At 33.0% G+C, this 15,371-nt stretch overlaps 1 protein-coding gene across 2 annotated transcripts in view; it reads right to left on the bottom strand.

Annotated features, from left to right (window-relative positions):
- The window catches only part of LOC129872893 (protein SWEETIE), a 34,559-nt gene extending 23,389 nt beyond the window's left edge, over positions 1 to 11,170 (bottom strand). Inside the window, exons 1-12 of one of the 2 annotated variants that reach the window (XM_055947842.1) lie at positions 10,809 to 11,170; positions 9,181 to 9,388; positions 8,574 to 8,680; positions 6,802 to 7,038; positions 6,606 to 6,698; positions 6,309 to 6,393; positions 5,476 to 5,540; positions 4,863 to 4,967; positions 3,862 to 3,951; positions 3,666 to 3,746; positions 1,925 to 1,993; positions 1,168 to 1,293 (exon numbers count right to left, since the gene is read on the bottom strand). In XM_055947842.1, the coding sequence (XP_055803817.1) occupies positions 1,168 to 1,293; positions 1,925 to 1,993; positions 3,666 to 3,746; positions 3,862 to 3,951; positions 4,863 to 4,967; positions 5,476 to 5,540; positions 6,309 to 6,393; positions 6,606 to 6,698; positions 6,802 to 7,038; positions 8,574 to 8,680; positions 9,181 to 9,388; positions 10,809 to 10,973 (1,431 nt within the window). In that variant the 5' untranslated portion in view covers positions 10,974 to 11,170. The remainder of the gene's footprint in view (positions 1 to 1,167; positions 1,294 to 1,924; positions 1,994 to 3,665; positions 3,747 to 3,861; positions 3,952 to 4,862; positions 4,968 to 5,475; positions 5,541 to 6,308; positions 6,394 to 6,605; positions 6,699 to 6,801; positions 7,039 to 8,573; positions 8,681 to 9,180; positions 9,389 to 10,808) is intronic. The other variant, XM_055947843.1, reaches the window with a different exon arrangement.
- Between the last annotated feature and the right edge of the window lie 4,201 nt (positions 11,171 to 15,371).

The following is a 15,371-nucleotide window of genomic DNA, read 5'->3' as shown; positions in this document are numbered from 1 at the left end:
TTTCATACAATAAAAATCACAAAACAAAACAAAAAACAGTGAAAAAGTAGCAATTATTGATAACCGCCCAAACAGATTCCAGAGTTCAAATGTTTTTTATTCTGTTCAGTACTTCGGAGTCGAAATGTGACAACATATATATCCATTATGCTATGTTTTAATTCGAAACAGCAAATAGTTGAATTATATGCTGAAAGGTTTGTTCAATCCAAAGATACATGTAAGTTTATCATTACTACCTACAACAACAAAGATGAGGACCATGTTCGGGTGGAATCTTAAGGGTCCATGGCTTACGATGGTAAGAGAAGGAAGTGAATGGAAACAACAAGCCAGAATTTCATAATCAGACTGAGAGATGCATTAACCTTATTATTTTATTCTTGTTTCCTCCTTATTTTTCAAGCCAACCATCCAGACAGAAAACTATAACCTGGTCTTTATAATTACACTGGGTATGTTGTTGTTTATAAGTAAGTAAGAAGGCACCACGAGCATTGAAAAGATGCAGTTTCTGCATAGGATCTTGAATATGTAAAAATAGAGTGATATGCTGTAGAAATGATAACACGAGAACCATTAAGTAAGCACCACAGAGAACTAAAACCCATATAGGCTCGGTAACACTTCTAACAAACATTGTCACTATCTTCATTTTATTTCAAAGATATTTGAATGGAAATAGAGTTCAAAATGTTAAATTGACTTGCATATTACATTAGAGGAATGGAAGAAAATATTAAAGTTACATATATATATATATATATATATATATATATATATATATATAGAGAGAGAGAGAGAGAGAGAGAAATGAAGCACAGGATGTATACACAGAAGAACAATAATTAATAGGTGAACCAAGACTTCATTATTAAGAAAAGAAGACCAACCAACCTAAGTTCCATTTCCAGAAAATTGGAGACTGACGTCTTTACATTAAGCGATGTGGTTGGCTGGCCTAGTGTATGGTCCATAATAACAGTTTGACAAGACATGCATAACCTATTTCCACCAAAGCGTGCAGTTTGGAGCAATTGGATAAAAATGTTGAACAGATACAAACATCATGACAACCAAAAGAACTGAGAAATGCAAAATTAAACCCAGCTGATAGAGCCAGGAAAAACTAGAGAATTGAGCAGTATGCATCTGTTTTGGCTTTACCTTTTCAAATGAAATATTTTCTCTAACTGCTCCAAGCATTGTTATCGCATAAGAAATCAAACCACCAATACATGTAGGATCAACCTCAGCTAATGCACGCAAGGTCAAAGCAGCCTCAACACGCACCTAGTAAAGCAATAATCAAAGAGTCAGAAGACGATTAGCAGCTAGACCACCTATGAACTAAGGAATGATGGCCTCAATAAAAGACATTGGGTGTTCCAACTTGGAAGTATATAAACATATATTACAAGTCCAAAGGCATAAACAGGATCTCTTCCATCCTTCACTAATGGGCCTAACTCAACCTCAAAAGCTAGCCCGTGAGATGTGTCAAGAATATTGTAAATAGGTGAAATATATCGATAGCCCCCTAACGTTGCCACCAAAGACAAGAAAGAGATCATAATATAACAAGTGACCAAATACACACCTCTAACTGGCATATGTGTGACTCGTACATACCTGGATCTAACCTAGTACCATGTGCGTGCAATCTTAGTGCTGGTTTTCTCAAGCAATAACATTTTTCTTATTTATCATAAAAAGAACTTACACCTATTTAGCACCAAGATAGAAACAAGAGTCATTTCTGCAAAAATTAAAATAAACTGCAAACTTTGTTAGACACAACAGCTTATGGCACCTAATTTATAGATTCTCTTTATGTGTTCGTCCTTGCAAACTCAAGTCTTGAAACATGCTAGTATTTATTCCCATATCAAGGAAGCCTCATACCAACCTAGTAGAAGCTTACCAATGGTGCATGATGGGAAACTGCAGAAACAACTGTGTTATCAAGAACTTCCTTAAATTCGGCAGGAACCTGCATAATGGGCATACCAATTACTAACCAATCACTACTTCTACAAAGCAATCTAAACAGACTTATCATAGACCAAAAGCTTCTTTGGAGAAAAAACGTATGCAGAGGCAAACATTAATTTCAATGAGTAAAGCAATAAGCTCAAATCAATTCGTTCTAGAAACAGAAACTCAAAGACCTATCAGCTCCCTGCTTCAACCCTGTTGAAGAAGTATATAGATTAATATCAGCCAAGTCAAGCCAAGTAATAGCATCAGCTGGCAGACTCTTGCTCAAAATATTTTAGTTTTCAAGCACAGGTTAGTAGGTTAAAATGAAATTCCCACTCACACATAGCAAAATTAAGTCCTCATAACCTCCCAATGCTAAAGAACTTAATTAACTATCAGATAAACCTCGTGGAATAGCTAATGTGGAAGGTAAAATACATTACCCTTCAAGTTCATTCTCTTATTTTCCATGAGACCCTTTAGCAGTGAGAACTATTTACATTTCCCTGGACTCTAGAAGTATTTGTTAAAGCAACAACCTCGTAACTCTGGTAATAATCTATCAAATGATGCATAAAGTGATAAAACACAATAGGCACAGTTTGAGCATAAAACAGGTGTTCAATAGGTCATAGGTTCCTAGATGAAAATCCGGACAAGTTCACGTGTTGGTCTACGTATTCGGACTTAAAAAGTATAGAGATTAACTTGAGGTCTCATTACTTTTTGAATTCAGTAAACTAATGTTAACATTTGTACATAAGCTGCCATGCACCCCTACTCATTTGGATTGAGCACAGCTGTTGAAATGTACATCACATATTGAAGAAGAAAAGCTACTAATACAAATAAAAAGTTCATTCACTCTAATTGTGCATATAAACAGATGCAAGAAAAATAACTCTATCCACAATTTCCTCAGTCTAATTCTTGGATATCGTCATCAATCCCAACCCTGCTGTGAGCTTACTGACCCATATAATATTGACCACAGCGAGTTATATTCCACAAACAGCATATTGTGGTGAACTCAGGAATCTAATCATGTTCTATTAAGTACAGTTGAGACTGGAGATAAAGGATCAAAGGTTCCTGATGTGAAAGATTGGCTAAAGTATTGATGAATAGTACATGTTATTAGTAAAAAAAACATGTGTAAATAGACGCATTAGAAAGAAGAAAAGCATTGATGAATGCTCGTAGGAATATAGATTTTTTCATGAAGGGCATTCCCTACCTTGTGCTGTCAGATAATACAACATGATGCCAATGAGATCCAATAGTTCTTGAAGGAGAAGAAGGATCTACTATGCAATTGCAAATGACTTTACAGGTTTTCACCTAGACTACACATGACACTGCACTTGTAGATGATCGGATTAAGTATGTAAAAACAATATTTTCTCTGTAGATCTAGTGTACCACTTGTAAACATGATTTCTCATTTTCTGGCAATAAAAGGTTTAATTACTTGTCAATAAAAAATGATCCCATGAGTGCAAAAATGTCAAAAGGTCATAGGTGGTACAAGTTTCCAGTCTTTAATACACCAATCAAAGAAAATCAGGCTGCATAGAATCCCAAACCAGAGATAGTAAGTAGACCAAGCAAATGATCATGTGTTTAATAAAGTGGGCAAATAACAGATAAACATATGCAAAGCAGAGAATACTGTCCTTCACCTCCCCTAGAGTTTTCAAAGCATACGACATTGTTCGCAAAGCAGCAACTCGCATGGAAGGAGTAGCATCAGGAGATTGAAGCTGCAGAAAGCAACTGTCAGAGTATATCAGGTGACAACACACTGCAGAAGATCCACCAAAATACCAACAAGAACTTCAACACAAAATTTTCACAAAAAAAATCACTGGGACAAACCTGTTTGCCCAAAATAACCAACAGGCCTCTCTGTGTAGGTTCGCTCATTTGATCAGTTATGCCCACTCGAAGGATGTATAAAATGCAGGCCTTCAATTAATCAATTAAACTAGTTAGGACATTGAGTCAAAATCTTTAAATCGAAAAAACATATATTACAAAGCAATGAAGATGACAAAACACTGCAATAAAATTATGGTAAGGACCAATTTCAAACAAGCTGAATAGACACCAGTCTCATTTTTTGGCATTTTGAGATAAGATTTTAGGAACTTACCTTTTGGTGGTCGTTCACACTTCCATTCAGCTTTTTTTAACAAACAAAACATCATGCTTCAAAGTTCATTAGCTATTGGGAGTTGGTGAGACTAGAGAAAAGTTGGTATCTGAGCAACCTTTTATTTAAAAACATGTCTTTTACTCTTTTAAGAGATAATATGTAGTATCATGGCATAGATTTTATTCTGTTTACAAATCAATTTAGAATGTCCATGGATATCCATAACCCTTTTGATTGACTTTTATATCCATCCAATTCAAGTCACACAAAGAGCATGCAATGATCAGATTTCCAGAATTATCAACTTAGATCTAGGCTTCAGTCATCTTACATATAAAAATCTTATTTCATATACTAACATCCATAGTAATTTTCAGAAGCTGTGAAGAATTGTTGATCTTGAGCATTCTTAGCTCATTTAACATAATGATGAGAATTCTCATCCAGAAACAGTATGAATGCATTATTATGAATAGTAATCTAGTGCAAATAAATAAAAACAGGGTGAGGGGCTGAGGGGAGGGCTATAACCAAAATTTGTTGTACATTAGCAATTAGACATTAAACACTTCATTATTTGCTTCCTGGAGTGGAACAAACAATCTCTTTCACTTCAGCAGCAGACAAAAAGAAAATATAGCAATGAGACCAGTGACCAACTAGTTAAATAAATATGCCACAATTGAATGAAAATTTTTTGGAGTAAAAATGGACTACATACCAGTGCTTGAGCATCAAACAAACTATCAGCACGAAGCATGTCCATCACTTGAAAGATGTGCTTTTCAAGCTCAGTATCAGGGTGAAGATACTTCAAGCGGATTGCCTGAAAAGAGGAACTCATCAATGGTATGTTCTGCTAACATAATTCGCATTAAATTCTTCTTGTTTTTAGTTTGGGGGAGGAGGGGGTCTGTAATAAAAGATTGTATCATAGAGATTGCACCAAGGAGCTAAGATATAAAAAAAAAAATAGGCACATCAACAGAAAAGTTTTGTTTTTCTAGACAAAAGATACAAAGTCAGTCTCTACATTTGATAAAGTACAATGTCAATACATTATATCTGCACAAAACTTTTATAAGACAAATTTTGCCCTCCTTTTCCCAGCTTCAGTTATAGAGGAGGTGGGACATTCACCCTATTTATATCAAAAGAGGACAATGGCTTCCTTGATGACTACAAAATATTCACATATAAAAACTTGGACAGACATCCACGTGCATATGTAAATTTGATATTCCAAAACAGTACAAATTGTTTATCCACTATCCCAGGAGGAGCGAGGGAAAGAAAGTTCAAATATAATAGAGGATTTATTGATTCATTGCTACCTGGAGAAAAGAAACCCACGACAAGGTTAAGCCAACTCGCAGAACTTTCGCCCGAGGCCCACTAGCTGCAATTTATCAACTAATCAAAGACTGAGAAATCATTGTAAATCTTCCCAGGATTTTTAAGCAAAAAGCAATACAAGAACTGAAACAAAGAATCATGAAGCAATAATAATTATGCGGAAAGGAGGAGAGACAAACATGTCAAGTTACACTTTGCAAACATAGGACTAAGAAATCAAGCATGGAGATGTTAAATCTGACTTTTCAATGTGAATTACTTTATTTATCAGACAGCTAAAAAAGATTTTTCAAAGACAGCTAAAAAAGATGTTTCAGAAACGATGGATTGGTCCAAGTAGGAATCTCCTTTAATTATGGATTTGCAACTAATAAGATACTGTTGTTTGACCTAGACAGATCCACTCATCATTACAATGGACAGGACAATCAACTTCGCCAATGCTCAATTGTTATTATTTATGAAAGATGAGCAAAACCGCAACGAGAAGGAAACTCTCTATTTCTTGTTTGAAATCGAATTTTAATAGACTTTTTTACTAAAATTTGAAAAAATTACAACTTCTGATCAAAAATAGTTGTGTTTCTATAAGACAATCAATCCTCTCAGGGAGAGCTGCAGAAAGAAAAGGAGACACCAGTATATATTACGTTTAACGTTCTAAATCAGGAGCACATGCGACCTTTCCACATTCTGATCCCAATTATTGATGTGTTTTAAGACTTAAATTCACTGCAATGATTTTCCTGACAATTGAAACATATATATTACAGTTTAACTGAAAAGGATATGGGGAAGATGTTATATGTACCTTTTACAAAAGGCAAAGTTAAGTGTCTCTCTAAACCCCCATCAAGTTTCTTGGGAGTAAAATGATTTTTTCCCCTTGGTTGTACCTAATGAGCATAAGCAAAGTGAGAACAAGCAATATAGATCTTTTAAAAGCACTTAGAATGTATTTATCTCCTTCTCCAATTCGAGGGTTTCTTTTTACCCAGATTTTGTTTCCTTCTTTTTCTGGGTTCCATTGTCTTGGTACATTTCTGTTTTTATTATATCATTTTCCTTGTTTTAATGAAATCATATTACTTTATCAAAAATCACTTACAACCTGTGCGTCAGGATTCATCCCAAGACCAAGCAATGCTCCCAAAGCTTCGGCAAATGCATCCCTTACAGACGATATAGGATCTTCAAGGGCCTGCAAAATACAAAGTTAGAGATTCAGTTTTTACTTCCAATAGGGTGAGAAGAAGCATTCCAATTAAAATGGGAAATTCAAAGGAGAAGAGAAATTCAGCAACCTTGACACAAGAAGAAGAAGCATTATCAAGTTCTCCAACCCCTAATCCTGGCCCTCCGATGCTCGCAAATGCTTTTAGACATCTAGCTGCAGCTACTCTAACGATAGATGATTTGTCCACGATCCCAGTTCGCATAATGATACGAAATGCATCAGTATATGCTGAGGCAGCAGCACCTCCACCAGAGCCTTCCAAAGCATTTTGAAGCATCTGTAAAGCTTCTTCTCTAACAAAGTCCTGAATGAGCAAGTGGTTATATAAGATAACACCAAGTTTGAAATGCTCAACCGATTTCTCTTCATACGTTGGTTTTTTTTCTAAGTCAAACGTTTGAAAAGCTAAACGTGAACTTGAAGGAAAAAGAATAGAAGATTTTGTGCAACATATGGACAGACCTTCAGAGGTTCAGCCAGAAATTCTTTAGTGTGTCAATTAAATTATTATTCAAAAACTTTGATAATATCAACTGATTAAAAAAGTAAAAGGCATACAGCACCTATTACGCACCAAAGCAAAATACCCAAGAGCTCTCCATAAATCAACCAAACTCTTTTCAGCTCCCTTAGCCTATAATGACAGTTCACATATCTCAATCTCCCACAAGGGCACACCAGTCACCAGTCCTAAAACTAATCCTAGGTTGGACATTATAAAGTGCATCATAGCCATAACCTAAGGATTTATTTATATTCTTTTTTGTTTGAGAAGGAGAAATGGTGTTTTTAAGTGGTCCATGCAGGTCATAATATTAAGGATATAGTAAGACTTCAAAGTAATCATAACCACAGGCTCTAAATTTGATGACAAGCCCAAAGTATAACAGTTAGGACAAATACAATAAAACTTTAAATAGCAAAATCTGCAACATTACTGGACTTCATAATCTAGTGCATTCGTTACACAAAATGCCCACTGATGTCAACTCCAGAAACCATAGGAAGCTCATCTACTGTGTATCGTACCTGATCAACTCATGTCTCAAGCCCATTACAGTAATAGTATATGTTAGAATAGGAATAGGTATATATAATCCTACTTATTATAGGAATAGGAATAGGAACAGTAATAGGAATAGAAATAGTAAATAGTATCCTATTTGGTAAGGATTGTATTGTAGTTTCTATAAATAGGGTCTTTGTATAATAATGTAGATACATAATTCAATAATATTTTTCTCCTATATTTCTCACATAGTTTCAGAGTCAGATCCATCCCAATTCTTTATTAACCGATATTGGGCCCACATATTATAGTGTCCACGCTTCGGTTAAGGTCTGGGCGTGCGGGGAAGTGTTAAGAATTCTCGAGGGATGGAAAATTGGACTCCTTATATGGACTTGGACAATTCTTCCCTCATGAGCTAGCTTTTGGGGTTGAGTTAGGCCCATGTGCCATATCTTTACCGTATATACTAACTTTCAACTACTCATTTACTCAACGATCTGCAATGGAAATTATAATTTGATTGAAGCTGGATTTATCAAAAGCAAAAAACAACTTTTGGGAGGTGGTCAGCTTTTCTTTCGTACCCAATTGTTTTAAAGGGACAGCAATTTCAAAACCCAATTTCACCAGTATCTCTCTGAAAGGACCCAAATCAAGGTACACAACCAACGGAACAACATTAATTAAAATGCGTTACTCACACATTCTGAGGAAGTTAACTAGATTGTATTGAAAAATAAGCTAGCAAATTTCTATCCCTAAACAAAGAGATTCATGCATGAGCACGTACTTTGGATGGACAATGAATTATAAGGAAATGTCAGTACCTCATTGAACTTCAGTAGTTTTGAGACAATTGTGGTTGTTTCAAGCAATCCTGAAGTGATTCGTCTCCCAAAAAAGTGATACAATTCTCCCAAGCACTCGGCAGCACCTAAAATACAGTGACTCAGTATAGCAACTCTTACATACTGAAGGAAATCTCATAATGCAAATCAAGAAAAATAACTAAGGAAATCTCATAATGCATATCAAGAAAATAACATCACAAGGCATAGATCCTACATATTAATTAAAACAAGGAAATCAAGATGCAATCTGAAAACAAAGACACAGAAAAATCGATCCTATTCCATATAAGATAGTAGTTATTGGATTGTTGACTTAATAAAACTCGACTTCACCAGCACAAGATAACATGGGCATATTTGGGTGACTAGTTACAACAAAACTAATATGGAATTCTGGATAAACTATTCAATGCTTTTTTTTGATACAAAGATAAACTATTCAATGCTATGAAACTACAACCACCAGATAATAAATAAAAAGAGAATTTGTATTGCAATAAATGATCCCAATTTCAAAGTGCAAAATATTAATGAACTAAAGCATAAACAATTGAAATCAAAGTTTTAGTGACTATTGACGCACCCGCGATTCGTTGAGGCTCACTCTTCTTTCCATCAGAGAGAAATCCCTGCAAACTGCTAGCCCTGGAATATATTGAAATACTATCACCCTTTTGTATAATCCTTGCCATTGCCACTGAGGCCAAATGACGCACCGGTTTCCTTGCGCCTAGCACAAGTAGAGAGTAAAGTGCATCCTCACATTTCCTTTGACAAAGCAGTATAGAATCCTGAAATTTTACAACTTTAGGTATCCATTAATCCAACCCCCCCCCCCTTCACACACGCCCCATCTCACAAAACCAAATCTATATCATGTTAAACTGGATCAACAACGATTCAAAGAAATTTTGAAATTAATTAAACAATGAGTTCAAATTAGACCAAGTTATACATTCATTACATCTTGTGGAGGAAATTTGAGCGAAAAATCAAGAAGAAACCCATTCCCTCCATATTGGTCAACAATGGATTAATACAGATTAAACCCTTTGTACGTACTCCCTTCTTTCTATACTTCTACAAGTAAATCACCATTTTCGTGTTTTTCAATACTTTCTCCAATCAACAACCAAGAAGGAGAGAAAATTTTGATAAGTGAGATATATAAATACGTATGCCAAAGATATATATTACATACATATCAAATCAGTACCTACTTGATAGATTGATTATTTCACGTATTGCTATTTGACAGATAAATAGCAGATTTACATAGTACTCAGGAAAAGGCCAAATATATGGAAACATCTACTGCTGCCCTTTCAAAATTTAGTTCTACGTCATCTTTGAAAGGGGAAACATTACATGTGCTTCTTTGATGAAAACACTAAGATTGGCAAGGATATTCTAATTTCACTTCAAGTACGAAATAGAACGCAGCACCCCCAACCAAACAGCCCCAAGTGGTTAGCATTTTCCCAGAATTGTCAACCTCGATAAGCAATACAATCACCTAGGAAAATTCTGTTATTAGTTAAGATAAGATTAATAGGTTTTTTCAAAAACCTTTTATATGGAGAGTTTAAGACAAGATTAGTGGGCTGAGACTAGGTAAGTACAGAGAAGTTAAAATATTTCTGTTGTAAGTAAACATAAGATTAACAGAACTGTGAATACGACAATGTGAACTGTATCCACTATCCAGTCAATCAAGATCTAAGGGCGAATTGAGAAATACACTGACTAAGATTGGCTAGGATGTCCTAATGCCCCAAGTGCTTCGCATTTTCTCAACCAAGAAAATTCTGTTATTTAGTTAAGACAAGAATGATAGGTTTTTTCACAAACCTTTTATATATAGAATTCAAGACAAGATTAGTGGGCTGAGACTAGGAACATAAAAGAGAAGTTAAAAGACTTCTTAATAGAACTAGCGTGAGTTTTACGACAATATGAACTGTATCCAGTCCATCAAGATCTAAAGGCGAAGTGAGAAATACACTGACTAAGATTGGCTAGGATATCCTAATACCCCGAGTGCTTCGCATTTTCTCAACCAAGAAAATTCTGTTATTAGTTAAGACAAGATTGATGGGTTTTCTTACAAACCTTTTATATATAGAATTCAAGACAAGATTAGTTAAAAGATTTCTCAATAGAACTAGCGTGAGTTTTACGACAGTCAATCAAGATCTAAAGGAGAGTAACCTTGGACTCTTCGGCAATGGCGGAGATGAGATCAGAAAGAAGATCAAAACAGAGGAGAGGGTCGGGAGACTTGTGAGCAGCTGAGGCGACTATTGATTCCAACTGCGCCACCAAGACTCCAAATCTTGATAGTGGCACGTCATCTCTCACAAAATTCTTCGCCATTGTAAGCAAATCTTTAGGGTTTTAGAAAGCACACAGTTCTCCTCATTTGAATCGGAAAAATTAAATTTTTAGTAGCAAAGAGATGGAAAGGGAAAGGCTATGGCGAAGGGAGGAGAAAGTGATATTTCAACAGCGGTCCGGTCGATCGGGTTTTCAAAGCGTCTCTGTAAGAGGTAATTTATAGAGTGCTATACCCCACACACGCATATAGAAATTGTAATTTATAGTGTGCTAAGTCGATTCAATTTTTTTATTTAGGCCGGTTTAAAGAATCACAATGTAATTGAGATTTTGTGTAATTGGATATAGTTATATTTTTTGAAATATTTGATAGATCAATTTATTAATTGGTAAGAGATGAATTTGGTGTAATTGAAGGAGAGTAATTACACTCTTCAATTCATAATGGAGGATAAGGAATTGGTGTAATTAATAACATGAAACTTTTTAAAATTCTTCTTTTATTTATATTTATATATATATTTATTTTAATTTATTTTTTTATTTCTATAATTTTTTCAAGAATGTTTTTATTATTCTAATATTTTTTAAAAAGGAAAAATTACACAAAATAGATCAATTGTGAAACTATTTACTCAAATTGAACCCAACTCAAACTACTTACCCTTAATAGACTCGTGGTCCAAACTATTTACCCTCTTACCCCGCTTTCTCCCTTTTAATTTCCTCCTCTTTGATACCATCAGAGTATAATATACTCTGATGGTATCAAACGTGTATTTACGTCAGTGCCCCTTCACTTGTTCTTCTTTGATACCATTAAAGTATGTTATACTTTGATAGTATCAAGCAGATTCTTCTTGATACCATCAGAGTATAATATACTCTGATAGTATTAAGAAGAAAGAGACGGTGCTTCAACGAAATTGTTTGATACCATCAGAGTATATTATATACTCACATTGTATTAAATGCGCGAGATAGTTAAAAAATAAGGGATATGAAAAATAATGGAGTATTCAATGGTAAATAGTTATAACAATAATTATCCCTTTTAAAAATATATGTTTTTATTTATTATTATTTATATTTCATTTACTTTTTATTCTCAACATTTACTTTTTCATATTATTTATTTATTTATTATTCTATGTTTTATTTGCATAATTTTGTTAGTATTCTAATTTTCAAATTAAAGTAGAACTCATTTTTAAATAAGGTTATGGACTAACGTTTTTCTTTTCTTTTAAATCATACTTGCGTATGTTGTGTTGAAATTTGATATACGAGTATTTTGTTAAATTTTTGGTTTTGAATTTAGAAATTATTTCATATTTTTAATTTCATTTGTTTTAGTAGTATTGACTTGATATTTCACATTGCAAATCATTTATTTTTTCGTTAAACTTGATATATTATTTTTTTGTCAGATCTTTTAATAATTTTATGACATTATATTTGTAATAACAATATTTTTGTCGCACATACATTTTATGATGTTCATATAAATCTTATATTTTTAGTTTTTATGATTAAATTAATTAAAATATACTAATTTAAAAAATATAAATAAAATAGTTTTTATAATATTAGTTAAGAACATATATTTATTAATTAACATATATCTTAAATATTTAATTTACTATCATTTATAAAGGTCCTTATTTGTCTAATATAAATTTTAAAATTTAAATAATTAACTTTTATTTATAAAATTTAATATAATCTTATAATTGCACTTGTGCAGCCAAACAATACGCTAGTAATTATACTGTAATTACATTCTGACAAACAAATAAGTCATTGTAATTATTATCCTAATAATTACGCCAATTCAAATAACTAGGTGGTTTTCCAAATAGCCTCTTATTGTTTGCTTTTTTGTCTAGTCTTTCTCTTTTCTTTTCTTTTTTTGTTTATCTATTTTTGTTTTTGTTTGCTAAGTCGATTCAATTTATTTATTTATTTTGCTTTTTCTAATTTTATTTGGTTAATTATTTTCTTATATATATGTAAATCTATTTTTTTTTTAAATTATGTGTTGTTTGTTTTTTTCTAAAATCTATTTTTTTGTTAGTTATTTTCTTTTTCAAGATAATCTAAGTTGTGTCTTGAAATACAATTTTTAATTGACTGTCTTTGAGTTAGAAGAAAAAATTCATTCAAGAACTTGTTAACAATATTATTCAGTGAAATTTCACAAAGTGGGGTATAGAAAAGATAGGATGTATGCAGATTTTATCACTATTTATCTAAGGTAAAGAGGTTGTTTTCAAAGATCCTTAGCTAAAGCTAATCAAAGCAATAATTTTTAAAAATTGGACATGACAACTAATAACATAGCAATCCGGAGCATATATGCAAGGAAACGTAACAGCAACAAAACAAGGTGTGATTACCTAAATATATGAATAGGTGATATCAGGTACCCAGAGAAAAATATTATATGAATAGGCAAATGATAAAACTGACACGGTGCTCTATACTACTACCAAGCCAAATACATAAATAAGTTAGTAATAAGATAACTTTTAACTTGTATTAACCTTCAATCCTTATTTGCGATCTCCATACTATCATGTCTAAAGTCATGTCCTCGATAAGATAAATATGTGTCATAACATGTTTAATCACTTCTCACTACTAGTTCTTCGGCCTACCTCTACCTCTCTTCGACCCTGCTATATCCAATCTCGCATACTTACTCACAGGTGCATTCACACATCTCCTTATCACATATCCAAATCATCCCAGTCTCCATTCCAACATCTTATCACCACGGAGTCCATGTCTTCTTTGTCTTGGATATCCCCATTCATAATTCTATCGCTCGTAGTATACTTACACATCCATCTCAACATCTTCATTTTCTCCACTTGCATTTTTCTGACTCTAGGACTTCTTAACTAGCCAACTCTCAGCTCAATACAACAAAGTCGGTCTAACCACCACTCCATAAAACTCTCTTTAAGTTTTGGTGACACTTTATCGTCACAAAATGGCAGATGCAAACCTCTACTTCATCAATCTCCTTATTTTCTTTGATTAGAGACCCTAAATACTAAAATCTTTCGCTATCTAAGAACTTGTTACATTACTTTTAAAAATTAATGTTTTCAAGTAATTTATTTTTGGGGGGTTTCATTTGATGTTTGAAGGAGTTGCTTCACTATTATTGTCCCGAAAGATTAAGTGTGCTTCCATATTATTATATCTCCTTTTAAGGGAGGTTGATATTGTTTGACAAAGTGATTGCGCATACAACAATCACGTTAATATTGATTTTTACCTTTAAAGAATTATTTTGACAAATTTTATTGTTCTCCCGTTGACGATACTATACCACTTCCTCGCTCATATCCACGACATAGCTATGACCACGACCATAGTAATTATTTTGTCTTGATTCAGACTATCATGTGTTGATGTCGCTTTAGAAAATGGAGCAGATCAGTGGAATAGACTTCATAATTTTTCATCAACAAGTCATTATGATAGTATTTGTATATAATTTTAATATGAAACTTACTTTGTGAATAGTAGAATTATACTTAGTTATAGTTTTAAATCTTGAAATCGAAGATGTATCGACTCATTTCGAGCTTTCGATAATACCGTACGTTTTAGATGGTCATATCGATCCTTTAAATTAATCCATAATTCAAGAGAATCTTTCACATCTAAATATTCAAATTTAGTCCTTCGTGGAAATGATAACAAAGTAAAATCACAATCTTTACTTTATCTTGACTTGATACTTTATTTTCTTGTTTTACAGTATCTACAAAACCTATAGCGTCAAGATGAATTTCAACATTAAGTATCCATAACAAAAAAATATTTTTGATAATGTCAAGTAGCATAAATTCAAACTTTAATAAAATTAACATGATAAAAACTTAATTTATTTGGAAAACATTAAAGTTTTGTGCTTACAACATATTATAAAATTAGAGAGAGGGAATCAAGAAGAGTGAGTTTTCTCTCACTTTTCATGTCCTTCTTACTACATTAACGGCCTATTTATAAGTCTAAAAGTACACCTGAACGCAAAGTTGTTCATTTCTTTGGACATTAAAGATGCCACATGGACACTCATTCTACACAACATACTCATTTTATTTTTTTACTTTTATTTTTGACCTCTCTTCAAAATTGGATGGTTGATGTATTTCACTTATCCTTGTTGTCATGAAAGAATTCGTAGTTTAACTTCTCTATATAAACTAAAAAAGGTAAAATGTAATTATGCCTTGACAATATAACTTTTTCTCAATTATAATTTAAGTCAGAAATATTATTGAATTTGAAATATATAAATATTGTTATTGTTATTACTAAATAGATGCTCACGCAAAGTTTTTTTTGTTATTCATAATAATCTAATTTCTTACTATATGTCTCCTATTTTAATATTAAAATAAGTGAAAATTACTG

The sequence above is a fragment of the Solanum dulcamara genome, chromosome 11, assembly GCF_947179165.1.
Source record: "Solanum dulcamara chromosome 11, daSolDulc1.2, whole genome shotgun sequence".
Lineage (NCBI taxonomy): Eukaryota > Viridiplantae > Streptophyta > Magnoliopsida > Solanales > Solanaceae > Solanum > Solanum dulcamara.
Note: the sequence above shows the minus strand (reverse complement) of the source record. Positions and strands in the feature narration are given on the sequence as shown.